The sequence below is a fragment of the Tamandua tetradactyla genome, chromosome 8 (genome assembly GCF_023851605.1).
Source record: "Tamandua tetradactyla isolate mTamTet1 chromosome 8, mTamTet1.pri, whole genome shotgun sequence".
In the NCBI taxonomy this organism is placed as follows: domain Eukaryota; kingdom Metazoa; phylum Chordata; class Mammalia; order Pilosa; family Myrmecophagidae; genus Tamandua; species Tamandua tetradactyla.
In genome coordinates this window covers 72,261,835-72,275,053 of record NC_135334.1, presented here as the reverse complement: position 1 = coordinate 72,275,053, position 13,219 = coordinate 72,261,835, and the positions used below count along the sequence as shown (strand labels likewise).

Below are 13,219 nucleotides of genomic sequence, written 5' to 3'. Positions count from 1 at the left end.
ACTTTCCTCATTCATTTCAAATTATTTCCTAATTTCCTCTGTGATACCCTCTTTGATCCATTGATCATTTAGGAATGTGTGTTTAATTTCCACATGCATGAATTTTCCAAATTTCCTCCTGGTATTGACTTCTAATTTCAATCCTCAGCTATTCCTGACTTCAAGTCTGGATTCAAATCCTAGACTTGGAAGAAATTTCCATGAAAGAATATCAATATTACTCGTATCTCCAGATTATAAATAGTGCTTTTACATCCATGACTGCATGTAAATAAATAAATTTTTGAAAATACCTTGAATAATATTTGAAGCAAAAAACAGATATAAGGTGGCAAAAGCAAAATACCTGATAGGTGTTATCAAAACTGTCATACATGAATCTGGTGATCAAGGATGTCTTTCCAACTGAAAAGAAAAGAAAAAAGGGATTCATTCAGTGAACACATTTCATTGGGTTCTCAAGAAATTCGTCTACAGAGAATTAAATTCAATTAGAAATATCTTCAACAGTTCTAACAACAACAAGTAAAAGCCATATGGTTCAGATTTTGTTGACAGGATATGCTCTAACAACAGACAATAATTTCTCAAATTAAGAGCACAGATAAATAGTACTTTATTAGTTAAGAATTGAGGAGAATGAAGAGACAGGAGGGAGGAAAACAATTATGCTGACATTCACAATTCACAAAAGGCCAAGCAGATGCCTACTTGGGCCCTAAGAAAAAGAGCTATTAATCTATGAAGAAATTTTAGTATACTCCTGGACAAAATTTTATTAAAATTTTAATTTACTCCTTGGAGCAAACAGAGGCTTAGGACCACTTCATCCAGTGAATCAAACAGCAAATCCCTGGAGTATAAAGACAAAGGATAGAGAGTCTTAAGAGACATATAAGGGCTATAAGAACTACACTATTTAAGAGTAAGAAAGTCTGAAACTCCTCTCAGGATCAGATCTTTCCACTTTTGTGGTAGGACAACCCCCATGTTGTATTGGTATTTTTAGGTTAACCCATGTAAAAGTGCCACTAGGTCAAAGACAGTGGAATATTGGCAGTTTTTTTTTTAAACCAGTGTACACATTCTCCAAGGAAAATGACCATATCTAATTCACTTCTTTCCCCAAGAGCTTGGCACAGACTCAGTTATGCTAAAAGAATGGGTGAAATTCTATTAATTATATAAATTAGAAAGTAAATGGAATGCAATTATGTTAAAACACTGAATGAAGCTGCATGTGAGGTATAGGTTTTTTGTTTTTGTTTTTTTGTTTTTTTTTCTTTCTATTATTGTTTTAATTCTTATTCTGTTGTCTTTTTATTTCTTTTTCTAAATCGATGCAAATGTACTAAGAAATGATGAATATGCAACTATGTGATGTTATTAAGAATTACTGATTGTACATGTAGATTGGAATGATTTCTAATTGTTTTGTTAATTCTTTTTTTAATTAATAAAAAAATAAATAAAAATAAAAATAAAATAAAATAAAAAAAAAAAGAGAGTAAATGGATAATGGAACATCTCTAATGCTCCCCCAAATATAATACTTTGGGGAGGATAAAACAATACCTGGTCATTCATATTTTAGCAAGAATTAAAGTAACTTTTGACTTTTTTTATTCAATTTTTATTACAGACCTAATCATGGCTTCTACATTACCCATTTTTCACAAACCAAATAAAAACTGGGTCAAAGAGAAAAGAATCCCACAAAATCATACAACTGTCTTTTTGGAGAGACTAAAACAGCACGTTGAAGAGAAAAGAGAGCTAGTTCCCCTAGGTACTTGTCAAAAGTAAATTGATAAATAGAAAGAAGACTTCAGAAAGGAATCAGTAGACCCATGTTTCTTCACTAGCACCAATTTTTAAATAAATTATAAAAGAACAAAACGGTCCTTGTAAAGCAGGCAGTACAGAAAAGAATAAGAATAAAGTGAAAATCATGTATATCCTACCACCCATATATAACGAATGCTAAAACTGTTATGTTTTTCCAAAATATTTCTATGCACATAAACAGATATGTGCTTAAAGGCAAAATCTCTAAAGCCATTCACAGTAAAATCAGGAAAAAGCTATATTACTTAACACTTACTTGAATCTATAAAACATAAATCTAAAATTCGGAAGAGAATAAAAGGCACTTCACAGAGAGGAAAAATAGTGATGGAAAAAAGCAAAGGAACATATAAAATAATAATAAAGAAATACAAAATAGCTTATTGAAAATCTGTTTTTCAAAGGATTGTAAACATTTTTAATACGATCCTTCAATATGGAGGCTTCGTAAATTTAATGCTCTTGCTCACTCCAAAATCTCCTATAAAATGGTACCCCAACTTGTACTTATTTGCTTAAGGTTTGTCTTTCCTGCTATACTAAAAGCTTCATAAAATAGAGGACACATATTTCTTGTTTATTCCGTATCATCAAATATGTTTCACAATGCTTGGCATATATACAAGCAAACAACAAAAATTTATTGAATTGAAACCCAAAACTTCTTCAAAAGGTAAATAAAAATATCTAGGTATATTCAAAGTAAGTCTTATTTTTAAATAAGTGATTTCACTATAAAACCTACACTAAAAAACAAATACTATAGTTTATAGTTTAGATGTATGATAAGAACGATTTCTGTTAAATACCAGGATTACACACTGTGGTAAATTGAATCATGTTCTCCACAAAAACATGTTCAAGTCCTAACCACTGATTCTTTGGGTGTGAATTCATTTGTAAATAGAATCTTTGAAGATGCTAGTAAGATGAGGCCAAATTAAATCAGTGTGGGCTTTAATCTGATATGACTTGAGTCCTTACAAGAAAAGAAGTATAAGCCAAGGCATAGACAAAAAAAGAAATTGCTATGTGACAGAGACAGAGATTGCTTGCCAGCAATGTACCACCAGAACACTACAGACTTCAGAGAAGGAATGGTCTGCCAATACCTTGATTTTGTATTTTTAGCCTCCAAACTGAGTCACTGGTTGTTTTGGCCAATCAGTCTGTGGTATTTTATCATAGCAGCCCTGGCGAAATAGGTCACATTTTAAGTGTTCATGGTTTCTGAAGACTACAGGTATAAGTTTTACCTCTATGTTGACAAGGCAAAAAACTTAAAACTATCATTTTGTGTGTGTATGTTTGTGTCAGATACTATGTTAAGCATTTTATAGAACAATTATAATATTAACTCTACAAGACAAGAAATTTACTTCTGCTTTTCAAGAAAAGGTAATAAACTCAGAAGTTGAGTAAATTGCCCAAGGTTAATCTGCAAAATCATGATTCATTCCATTTCTAAACATAGATCATATTCTTCTAATTTACTGCTTTTTGCTATTAAAAAAAGACATAGCATGGCTATAATGGCAGAAAGCTACATTGTACTACTTATCTCAGCCCCCAGGTTTTGAAGAACCTAATCATAGACCATAATATACATTGAAAAGTAAGATGTGCCGGTGTGTAACTTTTTGTCTAATATACTACCCACTGCTGGCAGCAGAAGCCCACTACCTAACTGGCTTGAGACGTCAGAGGCCAAAGTTCAGGACTCACCAAAGAGAAATATTGGGGACAGGGAGGATCCTGGAAGAGAGGAAGGGGCAAAGACAGTGAACCACAATATCTACATTTAAAAACATGTTAAAAATCCTTGGCTGAGGGCGGGTCACGGCGGCTCAGCAGGCAGAGTTCTTGCCTGCCATGCTGGAGACCGGGGTTCAATTTCCAGTGCCTGCCCACGAAAAAAAAAATCCTTGGCTGACCCCTAACCTACCTAAACAGACAAGGTGGGGGAGATTACAGGGTTCCTAGTGGGGGAAACAAACAAACAAACCGCCGAAGAGTGCGAGAATTGGGCAGAGATTTTAGCTGCTGTCCAACACGGGAGTTTTGAGTTCAAATCAAGCCAATTTAACTACTTTCTATGACAAAAATCACTCTTAGGACAAACAAAATGCAGATCTCTCTACATATTATTCATAATGTCTAGTATCCAATAGAAAATTATGAGACAGGTAAAGAAACAGAAAAATATAATTCATTCTCAAGGGAAAAAAAGCAGTCAAAAACAGGCTCCAACATGATGCAAATGTTGTAATAACCAAAAAGAATTTATAGCAGCTAATAAAAATATGTTCTAAGATTTACAGAATGATATATGCATAAGAAATGAACAGAAGGGGAATAGAAATGAAAGAAGAGAATCAAACGTAAACTCTAGATCAATACAATACTGGGAAGAAAAAAACTGTTTAGATTCAACACCAAACTGATGATGGCAGAAGAAAGGATCAGTGAAGCTGAATTATATATCAACAGAAATTATCGATTTGAAGAGCGAAGAAAGAAAAGGTTGAAGGAAAATTGAACAGAGCTTCAGTTATTTGTAGTACAATATCAAGTAATTTAATACATATATAAGTGAAATTCCAAAAGGATAAACGTGAAGACAATGGGGAAAAAGAACTACTTATAGGAATAACAGCGAAAAACCTCCTAAAACGGGTGAAAGATAAGTATTTATAAACCAAGAAATTCAATGAACTTCAAGCAGTATGAATACAAAGAAAATCACACCTTCGCAAACTGTTAAAATCCAAAAGTAAAGAGAAAACCTTGAAAAAAGGCAGTGAACACATTATAAATGGTGGTAGAGAAGGAGAAGGAAATGGAAGACAGAGTGGATATAAATTTTCACTATCTACTCTGCAGAGAAAATGAGAAAAGAAGAAATGGAATTATATTCTTCAACTGCTGAAAGAAAAACATTTCATCCCTCAAATCCTATATCCCATGGTATTACCATTCAAAAATGAAGGTGAACTGTCAGGAAGAAGTCACAAAAGGCTACATATTTTATTTCCATTTATATGAAATAGGCAAATCTATACAGTCAGAAAGTAGATTAGTGCTTTCTTGGAGATAGGTGGGGTGGTGGAATTAGATGGTGACAGCTAAGTGATACGTGGTTTCTTCTGGAGGTTATGAAATGTCTTAAAATTAATTTTGGTTAGATCACCAGGCTCCCTTTATGACCCGTACTTTATCCCTTCACTGATTCTGCACAAAGCTGTCCCATTCCCAATGTGGATCTGTGGTCCTGGTACCAGAAGGAGCAGAATAACTCTCGTGCTCATATTGGTAGCATGTATGTCAAACCCAATCTGGTGATGGCAGTCTGAAGGGTTGAACCAGGATACTTATGACTCATTGCCCCAAAACTTCTCCTGTGTATATAATGCACCACACAAACTCTCCCTAGAGGAAGCTGAGGTAGAACAATCAAGTCACAGCTGTCAGGGGCAGAGGTTTGCTGACTGTGGGCTACAGTACAATGCCTAGGACCATGAGGAAATGCTGCTTCTTAAATAAGGGATATTCATATTTGTGGAGAATTCCTAGGTCCACATGCACAAGACAACAAACATGTAGAAAGCCCCATTGGGAGACTGGGGAGAAAGGAGGAAACATTCAACCTTCCCATTTGGAGAATTTCTAATAGTCTTGCAAGCTGTGAGGACAACCAAATTAACAGGCCAAGCCTTCAATCATGGGATTTGTCCCTATACAACTTATTCCTGCAAAAGATAGGCTAAGTCTACTTAAAATTACTCCTACTTAAAATAATTTTCTTGCTCAGATATGGCCTCTCTCTAAGCCAATTAAGCAGGTGAACTCACTGCCCTACCCCTGCATAAGACATGATTCCCAAGGGTGTACAATTTCCCTGGCAACGTGGGACAGAACTCCTGGGATGAGCCAGGACCCAGCATCATGGGAATGAGAAAACCTTCTTGATCAAAAGGGAAAAGAGATAAATGAGACAAAATAAAGTTTCAGTGGCTGAGAGATTTCAAACAGAGTTGCGAGATTATCCTGGAGGTTATTCTTATGCATTATATAGATATCCCTTTTTAGTTTATGGTGTATAGGAATGGCTGGGGGGGGGGGGAGTACCTGAAAATGTTGAATTGTGTTCCAGTAACCTTGATTCTTAAAGACGACTGTATAAAAATATAACTTTTACAATATGACTGTGTGATTGTGAAACCATTGTGTCTGATGACCCTTTTATCCAGGGAATGGACAGATGATTTAAAAAATAGGGATAAAAAATAAACAAATAGAACTATTAAACTTTACCACTGGGGAAACCCTGTAATTGTTCAAACATTAGGAACACCCAGATCAACAGGCCAAGCCCTTGATCTTATAAAGTTTATGTATGTAGCAAGAAGCTTAGCCAACCTATAGGTATGTATAAGAGTTACTTTCAGAGGAATCCTTTGGTTGCTCATATGTGAACTCTAAGTCCAATTCTGTAAGTGAAACCACTTACATGGGACATGACATCCAGGGGTGAAAGTCTTCCTGGCAGTGTGGGAGATGAGTCCCAGGGATGAATCCAGCCCTGGCACCATGGAAACAACAATGCCATCCTGACCAAATGAGGGCAAAGAAGTATAACAAATAAGGTATTAGTGACTGAGACAGTTCAAATAGAGTTGAGAGGCTACTCTGGAGGTCACTCTTACACAAGCTTGTTAGGCATTGTCATAACTGGCCAAACCCCAACCAAAACCATTCCTGCCAATCCTAAAGAATACTGGGGTATAAAAAAGATTATTCAAGGGTTCCATGCATTACAGTAATTTTCCAGAAACCTACAACCTCCACATGGGTGCCAGGACAAGGTAAGTGCTGAAACCCAGAGGAGCCGGCCTCTCCAGAACATCAACTAGTTCCATCGCCCATCCCTATGTTCTAGTTTGCCAAAGCTGCCAGAATGCAACACACCACAGATGGATTGGCTTTTAATAAAAGGGAATTCATTTAGTTAACAACGTATAGTTCTTCAGAGGAAAGACAGCTAACTTTCATCTGAAGTTCTCTCTTACATGGGAAGACACAGGGTGATATCTGATGGCCTTCTCTACAGGCTTCTGGGTTCCAACACCTTTCCCCAGGGTGCTTCCTTCCTGCATCTTCAAAGGCCTGGGCTGAGCTGCAGCAAGTGCTAAGATGAAGTATGCTGAGTTGCTTGGGCTGTGCTCCTTTGAGCTCTCTCATGTAAGCATCTAGCCAATTAAATAAAACATCATTTCATTGCAGCAGACATCCCCAGCCTACTGCAGATGTAATCAGCAACAGATGAGCGTCACATGCCATTGGTTCATGTCCACAGCAACAGAACTAGGCACCTTCACCTGGCCAAGCTGACACCTGAACCTACCACCACACCATATTACTGACAGCCCCTTTCATCATGAAAAAGGTAGAATTCTTCATGGGAAATTTGGGAAATTTAGAAGTATTTCCCAAATACTCCTAAAGACTAGGAGAAAGATCAAAGGTGATAATGGAGTTATACAGAGGTAGGGTTTAATAAATGAGCTGATTGCCAAATCATTAGACTGATATAATATCATTGTATTGATATAATAAAATACAAGTAACATTCTCACCCCTCCCCCCCAAATACTGGAGATTAAGACATTTCCAGATAAACAAAAAAGAATGGAATTGTCACCATTACTCTAGTTCTACTGGAGATGCTAAACAGAGTCTGCAGGTTGAAAGGAAAGGACATAAGACTATAAATCAAAGCCATATGAAATAAAGGTCTCTGGTGAGGGTAACAACATGGATAAAGACAAATGCCAGTACTATTATATTTTTGGTTTTTAACTCTACTTTTTACTTCACAGGCTCTGAAATGCAAATGCATAGAATGCAATGATAAATCCAATAGTTTTGGACTCAATGTATAAACATGTAATTTGTAACAAGAACTAAATAAAGGTGGAGACTCTTACAGAGGGGTATAGGAACACAGTTTCTGCATATTATTAAAGTTAAGTTGGAATCAAACCAAATGAGATTATTTTAGATTTATTATGTTAGATTTATGGGAAAATATCAGAGAATATGTTGACTCAGAGATAAAAAGTAGACTACAGGTTACCGTGGGGGGGGGTAGGGAGAATGGGGAGTTAATGATAATGGTTGTAGGGTTTCTGCTTGATGAGATGGGAAAGATTTAGTAATGGATGGTGGTGAGGATATTATAATATTGTGAATGTAATTAATCTCACTGAATGGTATACTTTGGACCAGTTAAGACAGAAAAGTTTATGTTGTATATATGTTTCTGCAATAAAAAAAAAAAGCAACTGCACAATGACAATTAAATGCAATATATGAACCTGGACAGGATTTAAAAAGGGAGAGAAAAAGCTCAAAAGGATATTATTGGGACATATGAAAAACTGGACTATACGCTTTAAATCAATGCTAAATTTCTTGAACTTGATATTAGCATTTAAAGTGATTAGTAAATGAATATCCTTGTTCTTTGGAAATGTACATGGAAGAATAAGTGTGCAACGAATATGATGTATACAATCTACCATCAAATGTTTAGAAAATAGATTGTTAAATAGAAAAAGAACAACAGGTGGCTAAAGAGATGGGATAAACAGATGGACAGATAGAATGATATGGCAAATGTGGCAAAATGTTAAAATTGATAAAACGAGTATCTGAGGGAATTTCAGGTATGCTGGAATTTTTTGTATCAAATTGTATTATTTTTACAATTATCCTATGAGTTTGAACTACTTAAAAATAAGAAATTTTAAAGAAAAATAAAATCATTCCAGGGACCCCTAGTATACATACAATAAAGTAAAAAATCTTTAGTATTCAAGAACATTTACAAACAAATTAGGGCCTAATACCTCCTACCCTATACCTTTATACTTCCTACCCTTATCAAACATAAACTTAATGTGACAATCATAAAAGGCTATTAAATATTCTCCAGCCATGCCATGCACTTGGGAAATAACCTCGTTTGGTTCATGTAATCTCATTTTGTGGAACTTTTCTTTCCTGGTTATAGCATGAGCTTACAAGGTTCTGCATGAAAGAAGAAAAACCAACTTACATTTGAAAATTAGTTTTGTGCTAAGATCATGTTTCTGTAAGTATTTTAGATAGCAGCAGGACTTTTAGTTTATTCTTACGACAACGTCAACACAAACTTATGGTTGTTATCATAAGGATAGAAGCATGAGTCAAAAATAATCTCTACCTTCAAAAACAACACCCAGTGAAGAGCTCAAAATGAGTACTAGCAAAGACTCACTTTACCAGCATCAGCTTTATTCATAAACTTAAGTATATGTGTAGAAGTTTAAAGGAAGAAAAAGCATGACCCACTTTTTCTATGGTGAAAAATAAGAAAAACTGGTAATATGGTTAGAAACATATATCACTATCTAAAATTATCTTGCTCATGTATTTACTTACTGGTGAACCACTCCCAAACGAAAATGTGAGCTTCAGATCAGGACCCTTATCTATCTTGTTCACTGCAACAGCAACAGTGTCTAGAACCATGCCTGGCATCCAACAAATAAATCAATGAAAGAAACTTCACTAAGTAGACAGCATTCATTAGCCTAGTCAATGTGGTCCTAGTCAATTGTGGTCTAGCTCTCAACAGTCTTGTCTTATTGGAAAAATGAAAGTGGATGTAGGTCTTAGGAACATCCTTACAAACAAGCTCAAGAAAATTGAAGTATAAAACCAAAAGGTCAAATTTATATATTTGTAAAAGAAGTGACTTTCATAAAGATGGGAATACTCAAAATTCATATGACTAGATTTTAGCTGTAATTTATGATCTGTTCACTTTTTTGCATATGCTATAACTTCAATAAAAAATTTTCCTTACAAAAAAATGAGTTCACCTGCAGCACACCTGAACTATAGAAAATTCTAAATCCTAAAGTGTATGATCCTAGCAGGAATAAAATGAGGTATGGGGAAAAAAAATAAATAAGGAAACGATATGCGTAAATTAAAATGAATATTTCTGTCATGTTTACAAATTCTTATTAACAGATGAGGGGGACTCTAAATAATCACTGTTTCAAACCATCATAATGTCTTGTGGGGTTTACTCACAGACCCACTAAAAATTCAAATACATAAAAGCAGTAACCAAAAGGAAGAGTGCTAAGTAAAGTTAAAGAGGTCTAAGGTCCTTACACTGTCCATAAGAGTAAAGGTACTGATTAATCTTAGGAAAATCAATCTTAGAAACCACATATCATTAAGGATAAACACCTGGGACATTTCAGACAAAGATTTTAACAAAGTGGTCCTAAGATGCATTCAAAGAGATAAAGGAAAACACGGACACAGAACTAAAGGAAATACGAAAAACAATGTAATGAGCACAAAGAGAATCAACAGAGAAAAAGAAATTATGAAAAGGAATCAAGAAGAGCAAAAGACCACAGTAGCAGGTCTGGTCCTTCTCTTTGATGGGTTCTAACGTTTTAAGTTTCTCCTTGGCCTTGACCATCGCTTCCCTTTCTTTTATTTTATGCTTTGTAACCTTTCATTGAAACCTGGACATTCTGATATTTTAATGTGTTATTGCTGGGATTTAAACTCAGTGATAACACAGGAACAGAGGTGTCTGTTCCTTAAACTTGTATCCAGCTAGTATTGTGACAGAGTTTGTCTTGAAGGCCAGAAGCTAACAATAAAAACAACAAAGATGGAGGCTGGCTGGTGGGATGGCAGATGAGGAAGAAAATGAAGAAACTGGAGAAGGTGCAGAAGGTGGACAGGGTAAAGAGACTTTTTTTCTAAAGAATTATGGTGTATGATAAATGGATTTGGGGATGACCAGAATCCTTATATTGAGTCAGTGGATATTCTTGAAGACCTTGTGTTTTAGTTTGTTAATGCTGCTGGAAATGCAATATATCAGAAATGGGATAGCTTTCATAAAGGGAACTTACTAAGTTTACAGTTCTAAGGCCACAAAAATGTTCAAACTAAGGCATTCAGGGACAAACAGCTTGACTCAAAAAGGCCGATGGGGGCAGGCCACATTGCTCAGTGGCAGAGTTCTCGCCTGCCATGCCAGGGACCTGGGTTCGATTCCCGGTGCCTGCCCATGCAAAAAAAAAAAAAAAGCTGATGGCTCTGGAACACCTCTGTCAGCTGGGAAGGCATGTGGCTGGCACCTGCTGGTCCTTTGGCTTTTGGTTTCAGCTTCCACAGGGGTGTTTTCTTTCTGCATCTCCAAATGTCTCCGTGTGGCTCTGAAGCTTTTTCCAAAATGGTTCACTCTTAAGGGACTCCAAATAGCAACCCATCTTGAATGGGTGGAGACGTATCTCCATGAAAATCATCTTAGTCAAAAGGTCCCACAACAAATGTGGGTCACATCTCCATGGACAACTTAACCAAAGTTGTCTGGTTAACCAAAAAGATCCCGCCCAACAATATTGAATCAGAGTTAAAGAACATGCCTTTTCTAGGGTATACAACAGTTTCAAAATGGCACACCTTGTTATAGAATTCATTATTGACTCACAAGGCAATGTCAATTGAAAGGCAAGGTCAAAAAAAACCTATATAAAGAAAACTACAAAAAACTGCTAAAAGAAATCACAGAAGACCTAAATAGATGGAAGGGCATACCGTGTTCATGGATTGGAAGACTAAATATAGTTAAGATGTCAATCCTACCTAAATTGATTTACAGATTCAATGCAATACCAATCAAAATCCCAACAACTTATTTTTCAGAAATAGAAAAACCAATAAGCAAATTTATCTGGAAGGGCAGGGTGCCCCGAATTGCTAAAAACATCTTGAGGAAAAAAAACGAAGCTGGAGGTCTCGCAATGCCGGACTTTAAGGCATATTATGAAGCCACAGTGGTCAAAACAGCATGGTATTGGCATAAAGATAGATATATCGACCAATGGAATCGAATAGAGTGCTCAGATATAGACCCTCTCATCTATGGACATTTGATCTTTGATAAGGCAGTCAAGCCAACTCACCTGGGACAGAGCAGTCTCTTCAATAAATGGTGCCTAGAGAACTGGATATCCATATGCAAAACAATGAAAGAAGACCCATCTCTCACACCCTATACAAAAGTTAACTCAAAATGGATCAAAGATCTAAACATTAGGTCTAAGACCATAAAACAGATAGAGGAAAATGTTGGGAGACATCTTATGGATCTTACAACTGGAGGCGGTTTTATGGACCTTAAACCTAAAGCAAGAACACTGAAGAAGGAAATAAATAAATGGGAGCTCCTCAAAATTAAACATTTTTGTGCATCAAAGAACTTCATCAAGAAAGTAGAAAGACAGCCTACACAATGGGAGACAATATTTGGAAATGATATATCAGATAAAGGTCTAGTATCCAGAATTTATAAAGAGATTGTTCATCTCAACAACAAAAAGACAGCCAACCCAATTACAAAATGGGAAAAAGACTTGAACAGACACCTATCAGAAGAGGAAATACAAATGGCCAAAAGGCACATGAAGAGATGCTCAATGTCCCTGGCCATTAGAGAAATGCAAATCAAAACCACAATGAGATATCATCTCACACCCACCAGAATGGACATTATCAACAAAACAGAAAATGACAAGTGCTGAAGAGGATGCGGAGAAAGAGGCACACTTATCCACTGTTGGTGGGAATGTCAAATGGTGCAACCACTGTGGAAGGCAGTTTGGCGGTTCCTCAAAAAGCTGAATATAGAATTGCCATACGACCCAGCAATACCATTGCTGGGAATCTACTCAAAGGACTTAAGGGCAAAGACACAAACGGACATTTGCACACCAATGTTTATAGCAGCGTTATTTACAATTGCAAAGAGATGGAAACAGCCGAAATCTCCATCAACAGAAGAGTGGCTAAACAAACTGTGGTATATACATACGATGGAATATTATGCAGCTTTAAGACAGGATAAACTTATGAAGCATGTAATAACACGGATGGACCTAGAGAACATTATGCTGAGTGAGTCTAGCCAAAAACTAAAGGACAAATACTGTATGGTCCCACTGATGTGAGCAGACATTCGAGAATAAATTTGGAATATGTCATTGGTAACAGAGTCCAGCAGGAGGCAGAAACAGGGTAAGATAATGGGCAATTGGAGTTGAAGGGATACAGACGGTGTAACAGGACTAGATACAAAAACTCAAAAATGGACAGCACAATAATACCTAATTGTAAAGTAATCTTGTTAAAACACTGAATGAAGCTGCATCTGAGCTATAGGTTTTTGTTTTGTTTTGTTTTGTTTTGTTTTGATTTTACTATTATTACTTTTATTTTTTTTCTCTAT

The 13,219-nt window shown here is 36.0% G+C and overlaps 1 protein-coding gene across 3 annotated transcripts in view; it reads right to left on the bottom strand.

Moving 5' to 3' along the window:
• Window positions 1–13,219, bottom strand: part of RAB6A (RAB6A, member RAS oncogene family) — a 95,460-nt gene that overhangs the window by 47,399 nt on the left and 34,842 nt on the right. For all 3 annotated transcript variants that reach the window (XM_077113624.1, XM_077113623.1, XM_077113625.1), the window contains exon 2: window positions 347–405. In XM_077113624.1, coding sequence (XP_076969739.1) covers window positions 347–405 — 59 coding nt within the window. The remainder of the gene's footprint in view (window positions 1–346; window positions 406–13,219) is intronic.